Raw genomic sequence first — 17513 nt, 5'->3', positions numbered from 1 at the left:
TAAAGAGCTGAGTTTTGGGGTGTGCCTTGAATTTTTATTATTTTTTTTTTCCAGAGAACCATTCACTACAAAGCAATAAAAGCAGTGTTACATCCTCCCCATAAAGATTTTTCCCTTCTGATGACCTTTGGAGCTGTTCTCCAGCTAACCCCCCGTGGGAGATATCTCCTTATTTCATTAGCAGGGGAGCTGAGCCAGAGGAGAGAGTGCTATTTTTTTCAAAGCCTGTGATGGAGCCCAGGTGTCTCGACGCCCATCTCCTCTTTGAACCACAGAGACATCCATCTCCCAAGACCAAAATACGCCATCAGGCCTGATTTTTTAACTTCTACTCCCCCACACCAGCAATGAAAATATGTTTGGGTTCAGGGCAGGGGAGAGGCTCCAGCTGCTAGTGCAGATCTGTTTTCAAACGTTAAAATCTGAGAATGAGGATGCATTCTCAGTGGGATATGGGATGCTGGAGGCCAAAGTCAGGTCTTGATGCAACAGACCCAAAGAACCTGGGTCCCTCCAGACTCTTGTTGCCCTGCTGGCATGAAGTGCATCCAGAGTCTGGGGACTTCCCAGCTCCAGCCTCCCCATCTCCCTGACCACCAACGCCTGCACCCCACTCCCTTGTTTCTACCTGCTGATGTCCAGGTGAGCCTGTAGCCTGTTGCTCCCCGGACGGGGCTCCACCTCGCCTGCAGCGTGTCAGTGGTCTCGTTCTGCAGCAAGATGCTTTTCACGGGCAGGAGCTTCACTGGAAGAACAGGGAACAAATCTTTCAAAGCACCTACTGACCACTGGAGGATTTGGGTGGTTGCCTTCCTTCTATCACTGTCCCTCCAACCTGTCTGTCAACAGGAGAAAGATTTCTAAGGGTTGCTGCTTTGCCTAAAAGCTTGAAGGTTTCTTGTAAAAGCACTGGTGAAAACACTCAAATCTGTGGCCACTAGACTAGTACCTCTAAGGCATCAACCTCACTTGTTTTCTGCAGTGTGGGTGCAAAAGAGAGGGTGAGTGAGCCTCTGGCAGATCTCCCACCTTTCCACCCCAACAGCATGGTGGTATTCAAGGATCAATGCACGTGATGGGGGAAGAGCACAGCTCAAAAACGGATTTAGGGAGGATCTGTTGAGCACTGCTCTTTTGATGCATGTGTAGCTGCCGTCCCCACCAACTATAAGGTGCTTCTCAACAGCAAAGGGTTTGAAAGCAATGCCCAGGGCAAGAAGGGGGCAGCCAAGGAGTCAAACCTCTTACATGTTCTCCCCACGGCAGCCACGGGCTGGCTTGGCCCCTGGGGGTACACGGCGTAGATGCTGACGCTGTACTCTCTGTCCTCCTGCAGGTTATCCAGCACATGGGAGGAGACATCACCCCGCAGAACTTGCTCGTAGGTCATTCCTGGTCTGTTGGCTGCAAAACAAAAGAGAAGAGATACTTGAGTATGAAAAACATCCAGGGAAGATCTGGATATGATGGTGCAACTGGCTACAGGGCATCCACAGCATCATCCCCACCTTGTCCTGCCAAAGAAGGTCCTTCAAAGAACTCTCTTCTTCCATCCCAGAGGAACCACAATGTCTGGAAGAAGCTAACCTGGCCTCCTTCCAGAGTAATGCCAGGAGCATTGTGGTGCAGTATTCCTTGGATAAAAAGGCACTTTTCCTGCCCTCGGCTCACTGCTCCTTTTAAAGCAAACGCCAAGAAAACTGAACTCACCTCTGGGGATGTAGATCTTATAGCCTTCCAGCTTGCCCAGGGGAGGTGTCCAAGCAACCTTCAAGCTAAAAAGTCCTTCTTCGATCACCCGGAAATTAGTGACTGGAGGCACAGGTGCTTTGGGGTACAAAAATAGTGCAGAAATGGATAAGACAGGGCTTTAATAAAGCCCCACATCAAAGACCCTTGGAAATATTTTTGTCTTCAAAGAGACACAACAGTAAGCAGTGCCAATTCTCCCTATTGTAGCAAAAATATCCTCAAAAGTAAACTTCCCCCTCTATCACACCCTTGTCCACTTGAAAAACGAGCTGAACCCCCCCCTGTCAACGTGCCTCGGGGCTTCCTCTTTGAATAGTCTCGTAAGCTTTGAAATATCAAACCATACATCTATCACGAGGGCATTGCCTCATGAGCAGATAAAACTGCAGTGGTTTCAGGTAGGTTGAGCAAGAACACAGGAATCAAACATTACTTGAGCCCACGGATGTGGCTCTTACAAAGAGGAGCCCATTTTGATCCAGCCAGCCATGGCAGACAGATTTATGGTTTCTACCTCTGCCTTCATGTTGGGGATAATAGCAGGAGAGATCAAATGACTTTATTTCTACCCACAAAGCCATTCCATCTTCTTTGTGGCAAGTACATATGAATCAACTTCATTGAGGCTCTTTATTTATTCATCCTGTCGGAGATCTTCCCTCAAGAAAACAAGCAATTTAGACATTGTGGGGATGGGGAGAAGAAACAAAAGGAAAGGAAAAAGGAATAATTCTTTTCAAAATGCCTTGGGCAAAGCAGACCTGGTGCTTCATGCAAAACAGGGAGAAAAGTGGAATTACTGTGCCCCTTTATCCCTTAAAGCCCCGGAAAGTAGTGCTGGGCCAAAATCACAATCTGGAGGAAGTCCAGATCATTTCATGGGATCAGAGATCACCACTTGGAGCGTTTCCTAAAAGCCACGATCATACCACCTTGGTGTTCTCCTTGTGGGTAGTGAAACTCTAAGTGTGTACACGTACATAGTGCCAACCCAAACCTTTTGGACAGTCCCACTTCCAAAACAAGGTGTTTAGAATATATCTCTCTTGAGAACCCCAGTGTTTGTGTTTCTAAACCCATGGTCTCTGAAGGCTTCCTGCATCCCAGGTACATGAGAGGTACGTTAACTGAATCCCAGTCTGGATTCATTAAATCCCAATGATTATTAAATGAGATGGTGTGAGCTCCACCCTGTGCTTTCAGGAGCTTTGTGGGTTACTCTGCACCTGCTCAAGATGCTGCACATTGTCCCAGGGACCAAATATACCATTGTATAGGTGATGTTCCTCGTACCCTTTCATCCCTCCCTCCTTACACATATAGTTTTTGGGTGGTTCTCTTCCTGTGCCCACATGGACAAGTGACATGCAGGGGTGCCTGCAGAAGAGATACTCACTTGTCTTCCCCTTGACAGCTGCTGATTCCCCAAGGGCATCTGTGTAGACAGCTCTCACCGTGAAGACGTATTTGGTGTTGGGTTTCAGATCAGGTACCAGCACGGTGTGTTTGTCACCGTCCACCATGATCTGTCACACAGGGGGACAAAGGACATTGTTACACCTCTGTGATGGTCAAACCCCCCCGTGTTCACAGCAGGTTAGGAATACAAGGCTTCTCCTCTAGAGCAAGGTGCTTCCATCAGCAGGAGCCTCTTCAAATGCACTAATGGATTTTATGTACATTTTAATCATCAAATGATATCTGGGTTCACATGGGACATGCCACTGACACGGGACAGTGCCAAGGGTGGGTTTCATGGGATATCTCAGAAGAAACTCCATGAAAACAAGAGCGTGCACAATGGTGAAACTGTTTCCCAATACTCACTTCAAAGACAACGGAAGAAAAGCAACTATTTTTGACAAAGAGAGTTTCTTTTAGAACCATTTTCACAGAATCACTTAGGTTGGAAAAGCTCATATAGGGAGATTTCAATGTAGCCTGAGGGCAAGAGAAGTAGACCTAAATTTTGTGTTCTTACTGTGTTCTTACGAGATTCTGAAGCAGTCAAGATCATTCTTGTTAAATGCAATCTTAAAAATTAATAAAATCAATAATATTAACCATAATACTTTATGCTTTCATAGGTTTGTTCTCTTATTAGAAATTGGAGCTCTTAGGCATACATTTTCCATCCTTCCTGCTTGACCCAGCTGACCTGGAGTGAGCTGGCACATGTGGCATCACCCCTCTCACAAGGACATGGCAAATCCCAAACCAAAACACGAAGAAACCTTGCTAAGGTGAACAGACTTGGCAGCAAGGGGAACAGGAGCTGCTATTATTGAAGCTGGCTGGACTTATTTGAGAGGTGGTATCACAGAGGTATGGAAAGAAAAGAGCAGTTCCTATTAACCTGTTCTTATTGATCATAAAGGAGCTTGTGACAGTTTGTGCCATATTCTCCCTCCATTCCTCCTTTCCAGTTGACACACCAGCAGACCTGATGGTCTCCCTACAGAGCTTCCCTTCAAACAAGCAGCTCCAGCAGTTTATGGCAATGCTCTGGGCTGTGACCGGGGTAGCTGAGGGACACGGTGCCATCTCCAAACCAGGCTGTGCCATCAACAACCCCAAAAGAGGATTAATCTTGAACACTGAGACCCACAACTGGGGCTCTGCAAGACAGGAACGTGACTCTACCTGCCACTGGTCCTCCGAAATTGGCTGCCCAGAAGGCAACAAGGGATGCAAGTGGACCTGGTACCCCGTCACCCTCCCTGTAGCTGGCATCCACGTGAGCCGCAGCGAACTGTGGCTGTGCTCACTGACGTACAGATCCCGAGGGCCAACGATCTTCTCAGCTGCTAAAAGAGAAAAGAAAGGTCTTTGGTTTGGACCACGATGTGCAAGCCTTTCATCGATGGAGTCACCATATTCAATGCAGAGAAAGCCTCTGTTTCCAGTCCAGAACCATGTAAGCAGGTTTTCTTTTGACAAATTGCTTGACAGCACAAGAAGGGAAAACAAAACTGTTTCTGGCTACACTTGCCCTGTGAACACCTGCTTAACACAGAAAGCATCAGCTTCTTTCTGCCATTCTCCTTCCTGCCAGCAGAGATGGTTCTGCCAGAAAGCTCAAACTCTCCATGAAGCATCACAGGAAGCCCTGAAGAGATGCAGAACCACAGAGAAACCAACCAACCAAACAAACAAAAAAGACCTTCTAAGGACTTGGATAAAGTTCTCCCAAGCTCTGTCCTAAGATTTAAACTTTTAAAGTTTGTGTGGCATGAAAGAGGGAGAAATTCATTACCACCACTTCTGTGTTTGCTGCAACACCTGTATCTCTTTGGGGAGATCCAGATCTCTTTGGACATCTCTTTGGTTGCTTTTTTCATCTGTTTTGAGGATGAAATTCCTTCTGACACTGAGCTGTGCTGCCAGAATTCACCATGGGAGACCCATCATGAAAATTCAGAGGGCAGAACTGCTGCCCCAATACCCAAATAGGCAGCGAGAGCATTGGGATCCCATATTACCAGATAAACCACGGCAATGCAGACAAGCAAAATACACAGGACCACTGCCCCTAAGCAACAGGTGCTCCAAGGAGCTGGCTGCTCCTCAAGGGTCATCCAACCCATAAAACTCCCTTGTGATGGGACCAGAAGGGATGTGGGAGGTCCATCTCCATGGCATAGCTGGCACATCCAGGGACTGGGAAGTGGCTGGTTTGAGCAGGTGGAAAATAGGATAAAGGGAGAACCCCAAAATTACCTTGCACGGTCTGCTTGATGGGCCGTGGTGGCTCTGAGGCAGTGAAGCAGAGCCTTCGGGAGAGCTTGGGGGCCACGCTGTGGAGCAGGTGGAAATCATCAACGTAAACCACGTGCTCTGCTGTGGGCTCAGAAGCTATTGTGTTCAGTTCCTGCTTGTCAGCATCCTTAATTCCTAGGCAAAGAAAAGAAGGGGAAAGGAGGACACCAGAGACATCAGTGGGGTGGGTCAGGCATAGGCAAAGGTCTTGGAAGAGCAAGAGGGAGCAACGTGCTGCCCTTTGTGATTTATGCTGGCTTTATGGTCAGGTTGCCCACACTGATGGCTGAAACAAGGAATGGAGAACCAGTCTCCAGTGGTTGAGCTGATGAAGCCTCTTCCATTAGGGAAAATAAACCAATTTTTCCTCCAGAGGCATGTTAGAGATTGCCCTTGGGGACTCGACACTAATGGGATGCTTTGGGATTAGTAAAGGGACTTTGGGAAGCTGTGTGAAAATTGCTGCATCTTCCAGTGGTTGAATCAGAAAAGGAAAAAAGAAATGACTCGTAATTTTCAGCTTGCATTGGTCCAAATTCACCTGCTTGCTCTCCCTAATGGATCACCACCACCACCTCCTTTTTCTCTCCAAAATACTTGGTGAAATGAAGGGTTTGGCTTGTAATAGATGGCTGTATTTAACTTGGGGGCAGAAGGGGCTGATATTTTTCCTTTCCCGTGGAATCGTTCTGATGGACACTTGAAGTCAGCCTCTAAACCCGATTAAGAGAAACCTTCAAAAGTAAAACCATTTCATTTTTGAAAATGCCACATCAAAACATTTTGACTTTTACGGAACTACTTATTGAACTCCTCCTGAATTCACAAGTAGTTTTGACAGATGCAAAACCGCAGATTTCCGCTGCATAAATCAGCGATTGACAACAACAACAAATATCCAAGCACAGCACAGATGTGTTTTTCTCCTTCGTGCAGTAGTTGCTGGTGGCTGAGCCTAGGGATGGGCGCAGTGTTTAGAGGCGGGTGCTGTTGTGCAGCTGGAACCTTCCCTGGTGTGTAAACCGGGTGGTGGTTCACACACAGTAGTTGGTGCCATGCTCCACGTAGCTTTTTGTGTCCATACGTACCTACAGCAAACACCGTCACTCCCCGATCCTGCAGGACGTGGGCTTTGTCTTCAACTGAGTCGCTGGATTTCCCATCCGTGATCAAAACGACTACCTACAAGAGTTGGAGTCAGAGCCAGAGAATGAACGAGCACAACACGAGGGGTTTGAAGAGGAAGCTGCAGGATGGCCCAAAACTTATGCCCAAAAGGCAGGGACACTGCCACGTGTCTGCTTTGTGAATAAGATGCTGGTTGCACTGCCACTGTCCCCAAATGGAGCAGGTGCATGTAGACTGTTACCAACAGCACATTAGGAGGAACTGATGCTATCAAGACTTGTCTCCTTGTCTAAATCACATCCTAAGCCTGCTCAGGTAGCTTGAGCAGTAAGAATTTGGGTACTTAGCTGGAGACATCTGGGACCAGAGCACTCTGCAGGCCATGGAGAAACATGAGCATCTCCATAATTTGAGCCAGCCCTTTGAAAATCTGCTTGTGCCTCTCCCTCTCCATCACAGACCTGAAGCTGAATGGGCTCCTAAATGAGGTTCCCCAACTCCACGTCAAAAAGCAGATGGGATGACCACAACCCAACTGGCCCATTCGTGCCAGCAGGCGGAGAAGTCAGAGGTCTGATCCCTGCTGAGGATTATATCAGGGAAGTTGTCGCAGAAGGTCGCTTACCTTCGCTGCATCCTCTCGCAGCGTGGCTGGGCGAGACATGGCATGAGCTGCAAACGCCAGGGCAGCCCCCGTTTTTAGGTTGCTCCTTTTGAAGGAAAGCTCCTGAATTGCCACCAGTATTTCCTCGATGGTCACATAATCCGTCAGTTCAATACTCATCCTGGGGGTGAGAGATGGGGGAATATGGGGGGATAAAGGGCAAGAAAATGGTGTCATCACAGCAAGTTTGCATCTTTAATGGTAATGACCAACAACGGTGATGACACTTAGATGGTCACACTAGGCTCACAGGTAGTCAAGAATTCCTGTTCATGGTGGTCAGGGGAACCCCAGAGCCTTATTACTTTAAAAATAGTATCTAAAATTGGACAGGAGGGAGTTTTTTTGTGGCTGCATTAAACGCTACCTTCCCTGCCCTGGAAGAGTTCCCCATGGTCAAGCCCCTCTAGACTCTGGTGACATTGCTGAGGTTGAACTCTTGCTGAACTCTTGCTTTGCTCTTCCAAGAGTTCAACCAAGCAGCAAGACCAAGGGAAGAGATGGAAGGATGGGAAGGGAGATGGTTGCTTAGCAAAAATGGTCCCCATTTAGAGGTGTAGGGCTACTGAAACTCATGTATTGGTGGTAGAGGATGGATTGACCCACCTTGGTTTCTCTCCATAGAGTGCCACTGCCAGCCGGATGCCTCCTTTGCCCATCACCACGTTCTCAAAGGAGCGAGCCATGCTGCTGACAAAGTCCTTGAGCAGCCGCGTGCTCTCCGTCTCCGCACCCTGGGACTGCCCCACGAGGAACAAAACGTCGGCCACCTCTGCTGTCCTGCACACTGAAGGAGGAGAGCTCAGCTCACATCGTGGAACCAGCCAGGAGATAAACCCCTCTGAGCCACATGAACCCCTGAGATATTATAGCTAAGGGAGAGAGACCACGTTTCAGCCCAATGAAGTGAATAATCATGGGTCTCCCAGAGAAACAGGCTGCTTCATTCTCTCTAATTTCTCCCCAAATCCCCATTTTGCTGTTTCCACCCTGTGAAGTTTCCCATTTGAAGCACAAACACTGCGACCCGGGTCTGTGAAGGCTGAAGGCCATGCTGGCAGTGCGAGGACCTCTAGGGTTTTCGTATGCCCAAAAGCTGACACCCACAACATGCACAACTGAAAATTGGGAATGTAGCAGCTCTGTCACCCTATTAACCACCACAGGCTTCTTGTCATTAAGGTCTCAGAGCCTTCATGAGGCACACAACGCAGACGTGGAGCCACGCACACTTTTCCAGTCCTAAAACAACCAGGTCCTCCAGTCTTGCATGGACACCCCGTGCACTCAGATCTGCAACACCCTCCTCTTCCCAAGCTGTCAGCAGCTCTGAGCGTGGAAAAAATGTCACATGCAGAGAATGAGCAATGGGAGAGGGCTTTCAGTGCAAGCCAGAGCTATCCATGGCAGCTGGCACCCAAGGGGCGGGTGTATGGGGAAATTTGTTTAATGAACATCAAGGCACATTTTCCTTTAAGCTGTTCAGTCTCTTTTAATTTAATTTCACTTTCTTTAGGAATCCGATAAATATATTTCATGGGCAGAAATCTGATAGCTTTTAAGGTTGGTTAAGATAATGAAGTCTCTTAAGGGGAAGTTCAAAATTTGTATTTTCTTTGGCTTTTCTCTCCATTGCAGATAGATACTGATTTATTATTGTAAAGCTGCTAAAAAGTTGACTGTGTTGACTGCTGGAGGTAGACTTTTGTATTCAGGCTTGTTCACCAGGACTGGGCTCAACTTCTTCACATTTTTTCTCATTTTGTGTCACTGTTTCTCTGGACTTCCAGTGCAGGTTTGGAGACCCAATGATACCCAACCAGGCTGGAGCATTTGCTCCAGTTCGCTGCAGAGATTTCAGGGTTTGCTGTAGAGATTGCAGGGTTTCTTGTGTTTTTGCTGCGATGGAAAGGCTGCTTTAGCTCAGCCTCTTCAATTTACCTGCCTTTTACCCCAATCCTATGAGCAGGTTCCCCAAAGGGTTTGGAAAGATGCAGGTTTTGTGATCTCCTTCATTGCTACCTATCCCTGATTGATCCCCTTTGGCCAAGCAGCAGGAAAGAGGATCATTCACTGTCAGCAAACAGATGGCTCCCCAAAGGTCTTTGCTGCCCGGGGTTTTTGGTTTCTTCATTTTCCTTTTGTGCCTCCTGATCCTGAGCTCTTTACAACTTAACAATTCTTTACTGCAGGAAAAGCAATGACTGGCTCTTTCTGGTTTAACTCACCCAGCTGTGAACACAAGGCACTTTCCCCTGACAAAAGTGGGAGATAATTATTTCAATTTCCCTTTCTAGAGCGCTCTTTTGAGATCTCCCTTTCCTTCTCAACCCTCCACAAGTGCTTTTCAGCTGGGATGTCAGGGCTGGCTTGGAGGCAGCTCCGCTGCTAACAGCGTGTCACCATAAGCTCTGTTCCCAGCTGCTGCTGCTCTTGGATCTACCCCTTTGCCTTAGCTTGGACCTTGATATCCTTGCTACCCCAGAAGGATTTTAAGGAAAGGCAATGCCAGTCCTTGTATTATCACCAGAAAATCCTAACAAGTGCGGGATGAGGTCGAGAACGCTTTCCAACAGCTCTCCTCAAATCACCCACCTCTTGGAGCTGCTCAACGCACTGCACACAGTTTTTCCTGGAAAACTTGCATTTTTGGACCCGATCTGGAAAACCTGCTCAAAATACTGTCGGTATCAGAGGTGCCTTTGTTACCCCTCCACGTCCCATAGCCCCAGGAGCCTCCTCCATCCGTGCCTGGTCCATGGGAGCCCTGCTCACCCTGCACAATGCTCCTGCCCTTGTTTGCACCCATGGATAGCACGGAAAAAGACAACAGTGAGCTGCAGGAGCTCCACGGGATCAAAATGGGAAGGCTGGTGCCCTTTTCTTTATAAAGGGGCAGCCAGAGCCCATGCTGTGAGATGCTGAGCCAGCTGCTCAGCACCTTTTCCAGAGGGGCCCGGCTGGGCAATGAAACCCACATGCATCCACTGCTTGGATCAGGTGCCTGAAGCTGTCATTGGGAACATGTGATGTTAAGCATATTTGGATGGGTACCTTCTGGAGAAAATACCAACACAGACAGCTATATTAATCACAGGGGGATATGATTTTATTTGAAATTTTCCATGCACCTCCAAAATTACCACGTTTCATCAATCACAGGTTTGCCAGAGACATCTGTAAACGTTGATTTATTGCACTGTTCCCAGCTTCAAATTAAATAGCATTATAGTTGACTATATTGGCTTAATTGATGGACAGGAACTTAATCAAGTTAATTCTGGAGCTGGTGCCAAAGCCTCCATTAACTCTTTGTTGAATTTGCTGAATTTATGCCAGGTGAATTCACACCCCCAAAGCCTGGGGGGGTTATTGCTGCAGAGGGATTTGAAGAAGGAGGATTTGGACCCTTTGGCTCGCAGCCAGCCCCACAGCATTCCTGGGAGCTTGCAAGGAGCCTCCCCCTCCTGAAGGACCCCAAAGCTCCACAGACATGGGGAAAATCACACTGTAACTGTACGAGGCTTTTCTCCAGGGTCTTTTTGGTTCCAGCCCCTCATTCCCAAAAATTCTGTGGGCTTGCACAGACAATGGGGAGCCAGGGAAGAGGTGAGCCCTCACACTGCCTTGCCTCTCTAAATAGCAGCAGGAGGATTCAAGGCTGCCTTGAGGTCCTCTATCTCACATCCCCTGGCTGGTGGCTCGTCCCAGATCTTGGAGATCAAAAGAAGAATCAGGAGAGGACAAATTTTCCCTTTCTCCCCACCTTCCCCTGGAACAGCTGAGTAGGACAGTGTCAGAGGCTGGACACCTGATTTCCCCATAAACCAGGGAAAATCAGGTCCTGTCCAGGGGCCAGTAGGGATGCTCTTTTAGAAAGCTGCTAACAAAAAAAAAAGGACTCTAATGCAAAAGTCAAAGGTATCAGCACTACAGCTCACCCTGATGTGACATTAGAGAAATAAATGCTTGGAAAATGCTTTTTTTTCTTTTTTTTTTTTTCTTTCCCTCCCCAGTGTGTCTCAGCATCCCCTCCCAGCTGCTGCATTCACGGTAGCCCACTTGCCACATACCTTCATGAATGGCCATGGCTCTGTAATGTGTCACGGCCGCTGCCAGGGCAAGGAGCTGGGCACACAGCATTTTCTTTTCCCTTGATAAGAACCCGCTCATCAGTTTCTGAAGTCAGCACACAGCCTGGGCAGTCATTCATCTGCAGGAGAAAAGATGTTTTAAGGTATGCCATCCGAATGGGATGCTCTACCTGCCTGCTGTGGCAAGGGAAGCTTTCCTCTAGCTCCCAAAGCTCATCTTGGCATGGGGAATCAACATTAAATTCCATAAACCCTCTCATTCCTCCATCTCTTTGCTGAGGCTGGCTGCAGGGAGAGCTCAGCTTCATTTTCCAGCACCTTTCCGTAAAAGTACCCTTCTTCAGGCAATAATGACCATATTCAATTAAGCCTAAATGTGAATATTACTGCTGCAATGGAAGAAGGAAACATCTGCTGCCTCCATCGTGCGGGATCAGCCCACGAGCATCGCTCAGAGATCACTGCAGACAGCAGCCACCCGCACTCAAGTCTTTATTAGTCTGCTTTGTGACCGACCTTCAGGCCCCTAAATCTAGGATTAACTGCCTTGCACATGGCCTCCTTGGAAATCCAGCCCATCATCATAGATCCAAAGGGGGCTGAAAGCTCTGGTTACTGCTCATGGATGGTTTAGTGGCTCCCCAGATGACTGCTGACAGCTCATTAGGCTACAGAAGTCTCCCCCAGCAAGGCAGGGACTTCTCTCCGTGAAGCACTAACTGCAGCAGAAGTGATGTTGCCAGAAGGGGTTTTATTCTCTTGAAAGGGACAATAAAAAGTCCTTCTCCTGGTCTGAGCCTCACCTGCTTGGCTGGGACTGAGCAGATTTCACAGGGAGACATGGACCGCTTCCAGGGTGGAAATTCAGAGCTCAATGACTTCATCCAGCCTAGCTCTTTTCCAGGGTCACATTTTTCCTTTCCTTCCTGTATCGCAGCACAAGTGCAGAGCTAAGACCCAAGAAAACTGTGTTTTACCCCCAGCTCTTCTGCAAGAGTCATGTTGTCAGCTTCGGTGAGGTCACCCCATCACCCCTCAGCTCCAGCATCCTTCTTGCAATGCCAAAGGATCCCCTTTTCCCTTCCCATTTAATCCTTTGCTCCATAGGGTGTCCTGGAACATGAGCAAACCCAGCTTAGAGCACTCCAAATGCATTTCTGAGCTCTGTGTTAATACTGTTACAAATGTACATCCCTCCAGAAATGTTCCTGCAGAGATCTGTATTTTCACATTCTTCCAAAAGTTCTTCTTTCATTTCCTCCCTCCTCCCTTCTTCTCTTCCTCCTGTCCTTCATATCCCTACAGCTCTACCCATAAAATAATCCAGGTGAAGAATATTAGTTTGTAAATTCAACAGTCTATTCTGGGAATATCTGTACCTAAAATAACGTCAGAAATGCCACGTAGTATGCACTGAGATAGCTAATGTAGGTCCTTCAAGAGCAGATGTCGATGACAATGGCAGAGACCGAAGCCTGCCCTAATGGTCTTACTGGTCTATATGGGGAAGGCTCCCCAGTTAGAATCATGGGATGGTTTGGGTTGAAAGGGACCTCAAAGCCCACCCAGTTCCAGCCCCCTGCTGTGGGCACCCACTAGGTCAGGTTGCCCAAGATCTTGTCCAACCTGGTTTTGAACACCTCCAGGGATGGGGCATCCACAGATTCTCTGAGCAACCTGTGCCAGGGCCTCACCACCCTATGAGTGAGGAATTTCCTCCTAACCTCTAATCTAAATCTTCCCTCTTTTAGTTTAAAGCCATTGTTTTTCATAAATATTTCATATTCATGTACAGGAAACCTCCCTGCTGCTCGAGTCCTTGGGATAGACTGAGCCCAAAACATGAAAAAAAACAATCAGAAAAGCTTAAATGCTGACCAATCTCCTCAGTACTTTGTAATTCCAATAAAATATTGGTCTATTCTTAAAGGAGAATAAGGAAACTCCTCTAGGATGCCTGTGTAGGCAAGGCACCTGACAACATCATCCTACAGCAGGTTCACCCAGAGGATCTGCACCGCTGGCCACGGCACGGAGCTGGGACTGGGGTACGTCGTGCTGTGATGATGCCCTGAGAGCGATGGGGAGCCAGCAAGGGGCAAAGACCAGAACTAAAAGCACATTTGAATCTTCAGCATTTGCTGTCCAAGTTCACATGTATGCAGGAAATAATAATAATAAAAAAAAAGCAACAAAAAATAATTCTGAGTTTCTGCAGCCACTTTTGCTAAGGCAAAGCACATTTTTGCAGACAAACATCTGATATGTGATTCTTCGCTGTTTTCCCTGATACTGTTTAATGTCTCAGCACTGAACAAATACAGTAAGAAATGCATATTAACATAGTCTTACCCAGCCATGGGAAAACAATCATATGAGGGATAAATCCTAGGAGGCTTTGTAGAAACAAAGAAAAAACACAGCAAGCCCCGGGCCTTCAGAGAGCAAATGCTAATGTCTGCAGAAGCGAACACCCTGTAGGTGCAGAAAGGCTTTGGTTCAGAATAGCTGTGCCTTCAATTCACATTGCAGAGGTGAAGAAAAGGATGCAAAAGGTTTAACAACCCAGATCCCACAGATTTCACACGCAGACATGAATTCATACATGCGTTTGTGCATACATGTTGAACTTCTACATGGCAAATCTTTGACTGCGTTGAGCTTTTTAAATTTTTATTGCACAGGCTTTTGACATTTCAGCTAAAGCTGTGCTCTGCCTTCCAGCAGTGAGCTGCAGCTGTGAAAACCCACCCAACCCCTGCTGCTGTGCCGCCAGCGTGGGCCCTTGATGGATGACTGCAGCACCTCCAGGTTACAGATGATCCCCAACTCAAGGGCGTTATTCTCCGATGTTGAAAGGAAAATTAGTAGTTTTCTCTCTTGCTTTTCCCCTTCCTGTGTTTTTTTTCCTTTTTTTTTTTTTTTTTTTTCCAAAATCCTGCTGTGATCCTAAATAAAATACAGGTTGTAAGCAAGACAGGGCCATTTATATGAATGTAAAGGGATGCTCTGCAGCTTCCATTGCAGCTCCCTCCACCCACAGCCCACCAGCAGGCCAAGATCACACCTGGGTTTCCTCTGACCATGCACTTTATCATTTGGGATGGGATATTGGGGTTGGCCAAGGCCATTTCATCTTTTGGGATGTGATATTTGGCGTTGGCCAAGGCCACCCCATCTTGGGACAGCATTAATATCACACCAATGGTGTGAAAACCTCCATTCTCCCAAAAAAAACCCTACACATATCGAGGTCCTGCTTCCCAAGATGTGGCCGAACATCACTCATTTATGGGAAGTATAATCCCTTTCCTTCCATGCATCCTTTGCTTGTATTTTTCCCCCCTCTCTTTTCTTTTCCCATTCATTAAATTATCCTTATCTCACCCCATGAGCTTTTTTTCCCCCCCATCATATTTCCCCTTCGAGGAAGGGGAATTAAAAGAGGTTGTGGTGGAGCTCAGCTGCCCCTCAGGGTGAAACCAGCACACCAAGACAGCTCAGGTCACTCAGAGCCACCAGTTCACTTCAGTGCCACTTCACCGCTCATTTTATACATTAAATATTAGCAAACTTCAACCTGGCAGGTCTCAGCTCATCTTTGCAGACACTGGCTGCCATCTGCCTTGTCAAAGACCTCCTAAACCACTATAGAGCGCTTTAGAGAAACCTGGTAGGGGCAGGCAAATGACCCCATAAACCTCAGGGTTTTGCGAGGAATCCCAGCAATTTCCTTGATCTTTTACTGCCTCTGGTAAATAATTTATAGGGGCAACTTCTCCAGGTTTTACAGTTCCTTGAACAAATTGCCTCCAAACTCCGTAAAGTCGATGGAGCAGGTTCTCCCTTTCCCACACCTGGACCAGATGACAGAGCTGTGGGAAGCCTGGCAAGATGCAAGAGGGGAAAAAAAGGAGGTCTTACAAACTTGCAGCAGTGCCAGAGGCTGGGCTGTTCCTCTCCGTTTATTCTTCCTGTGTATATGCTTGTAATAAACTCTTTTTCCATTTCTGACAGCACATTTGGGGATAGATAAATAACCCCACTCAGCAAGGTCTGTCTAAAAGGGATGGGACCCAGTGGGTTTGCAGTCTCATCTGGCTGGTGCCTGCCTGTACCTCCAGCTGGTCCCCATGCTTCTCCCATCCACAGATCCCCAGTGTCAGAGGCTAACTCCATCCCCAAACAGCTATCCCTGTCCCATACAGACAACAAACCTACATGACAGCTCTGCATCTGGGCACGCACAGCCTTCCCAGATAATCCACACAAACTCACGTCCCTACACCCACTGCTGCATCAAGCATCACGCAACCAAACAGATCCCACAACGCAGCAAAATCTTGACAATTTCAGCCCATTCGGATAGAGGATAACAAGAAATATTTTAATACTGAAAACAGCCAGCTGGGGAGAGGAAGGATAACCTCTTTGCAGCTTTCTCTGAAGGCTGAGCACAACTCTATATTAGCCAGCAGAGAACCCACAGGGGCATCTACTTATGAGTGCTCTTGGAGCATCATCAGGGATGTCACAAAATCCTATGGAGAAAGATCCCAGGAGCCCCTTGAAAGATCATGTAACAAATATTGAGAGTGGTCTGAATGGAGAATTAACGGGAATTTTGGGATGTGGAAGCAGGAAAAGGGTATGAAGAAGGTCCAAATTTTGATGGGATCAGAGTTAACAGGTCACTGAGATACTCACACATCTACGTATAATTTTGCAGGAGATTTGGATGGGGAAGACAAAGGGACAGACAGCACCCAGCCAAAAGCAAAGGCCAGACTCAAACCACTGAATTTTGGGGTCAAGATGAAAAAAAATAAATGCAAGGGCTCGAGGCTTAACACAACAGCAAGGAGACAGAGGAGGGAGTAAATCCTAATGGCTCACAGAGGAGGAGAGAACTACTGCCAGCCCCTAAAAAGCAAGAAAAACACATCCAAAACAACCAATGCAAGAAAAAACTCAGGAGGCAGGGTGAAGATGCAATAGCTGGTGTCAATTAGAGGGCCCGTCAGCTTTGGAAGCAAACGTGTTCATAATTTTCTGCAGAGGAAATGCCAGCTGTTGCCTTCAGCTTTGAAACATCCACATGGAAAAAGCCCGGTCAGGGGCATTTCCGCAGCCCCTCTCCGGTGATCAGGCACCATTTGCTGCAGGGAGTCAGAGACATTGGCCAGGAAAAAGGTAGCTCTGGAGGGGAGGAGAGATCAGGTTAAATATGGGTTGTTTCTTGCACGGGAGAAATAAGCCTCGGGGGGTCAAAAGTTTGCAGCTTTTATTTATTTATTTATTAAAAAAAATGCAATTAATAGATTTTTATGGTAATTGATTTCTCTCTAAATCCCTTGAATAGGAAATTCAAGCTGTTTCATCAGGAAATATGAACACACCGACTTGTTGGTGTCTGGAGGCAGCCTCCTGAAACTTTTGGGACTCCCTGGGGACTGATCCGAGGGGAGGAGATGCTCCCACTGCAAGAAGTGGTGCGAAACAGCACCAAAACCCAAAGCTGGGGCTGGGATCAGCCCAGTCTTTTTGAAGACCCCTTGGACACCTTAACTGGGGTTGCACTTATGCAGTCCAAACAATTCAGGATTAACTGAGTAGTTCAGGAGAGCTAAGTCCAGCTGAAGATACTCAGAGCCTCCCTCTGGCATGAGCTGGAATGGACCAGTGCACCCATTTCAGACCATTCCTCCTGTGTGGGTGTTCACACCCCTTTGGGACCATTTCCCTGTGAAGTTTTGGCCATAAGACGAGGAAGGAAAAATGGGATTTCCTAAATTCTTGAAAACACTAGTGATAGATATCAAAGCAACAAGACAGCACATCCCAACGGGGCCATCCTTAGTGCATCCAAGTCAGACCGTGGTGCTAAGCACTCCAACCAACAGTCCTGTACCCAGTAGAAATTCCTAGGTGGTGCATGAAAGTCGTATTTTTTTCATTCTTGTCCACCTGTGATGCTTTGGGAGCTAAATCACCACTAGAAAACCAGTTGATTCAGCTCAGCAGCCACAAGCAGCCCTACAAGAAACACAGGGAAAAGCAAGCTCATACGAACGAGACTTCCCCAGCTAATTCCCATCTCACATTTCTCCTCCATC

General features: G+C 47.3%; 1 protein-coding gene across 1 annotated transcript in view; it reads right to left on the bottom strand.

The window, feature by feature from the left end:
- The window catches only part of LOC311430552 (uncharacterized protein), a 117413-nt gene that overhangs the window by 79281 nt on the left and 20619 nt on the right, over positions 1-17513 (bottom strand). Inside the window, exons 3-12 of the mRNA XM_084507256.1 lie at positions 11377-11516; positions 7910-8090; positions 7265-7424; positions 6600-6693; positions 5473-5646; positions 4396-4556; positions 3149-3278; positions 1711-1827; positions 1249-1404; positions 629-745 (exon numbers count right to left, since the gene is read on the bottom strand). Of these exons, the coding sequence (XP_084363382.1) occupies positions 629-745; positions 1249-1404; positions 1711-1827; positions 3149-3278; positions 4396-4556; positions 5473-5646; positions 6600-6693; positions 7265-7424; positions 7910-8090; positions 11377-11476 (1390 nt within the window). The 5' untranslated portion in view covers positions 11477-11516. The remainder of the gene's footprint in view (positions 1-628; positions 746-1248; positions 1405-1710; positions 1828-3148; positions 3279-4395; positions 4557-5472; positions 5647-6599; positions 6694-7264; positions 7425-7909; positions 8091-11376; positions 11517-17513) is intronic.

The sequence above is a fragment of the Aythya ferina genome, assembly GCF_964211825.1.
Source record: "Aythya ferina genome assembly, chromosome: 1".
Lineage (NCBI taxonomy): Eukaryota > Metazoa > Chordata > Aves > Anseriformes > Anatidae > Aythya > Aythya ferina.
This window is presented reverse-complemented; position numbering and strand designations above follow the sequence as displayed.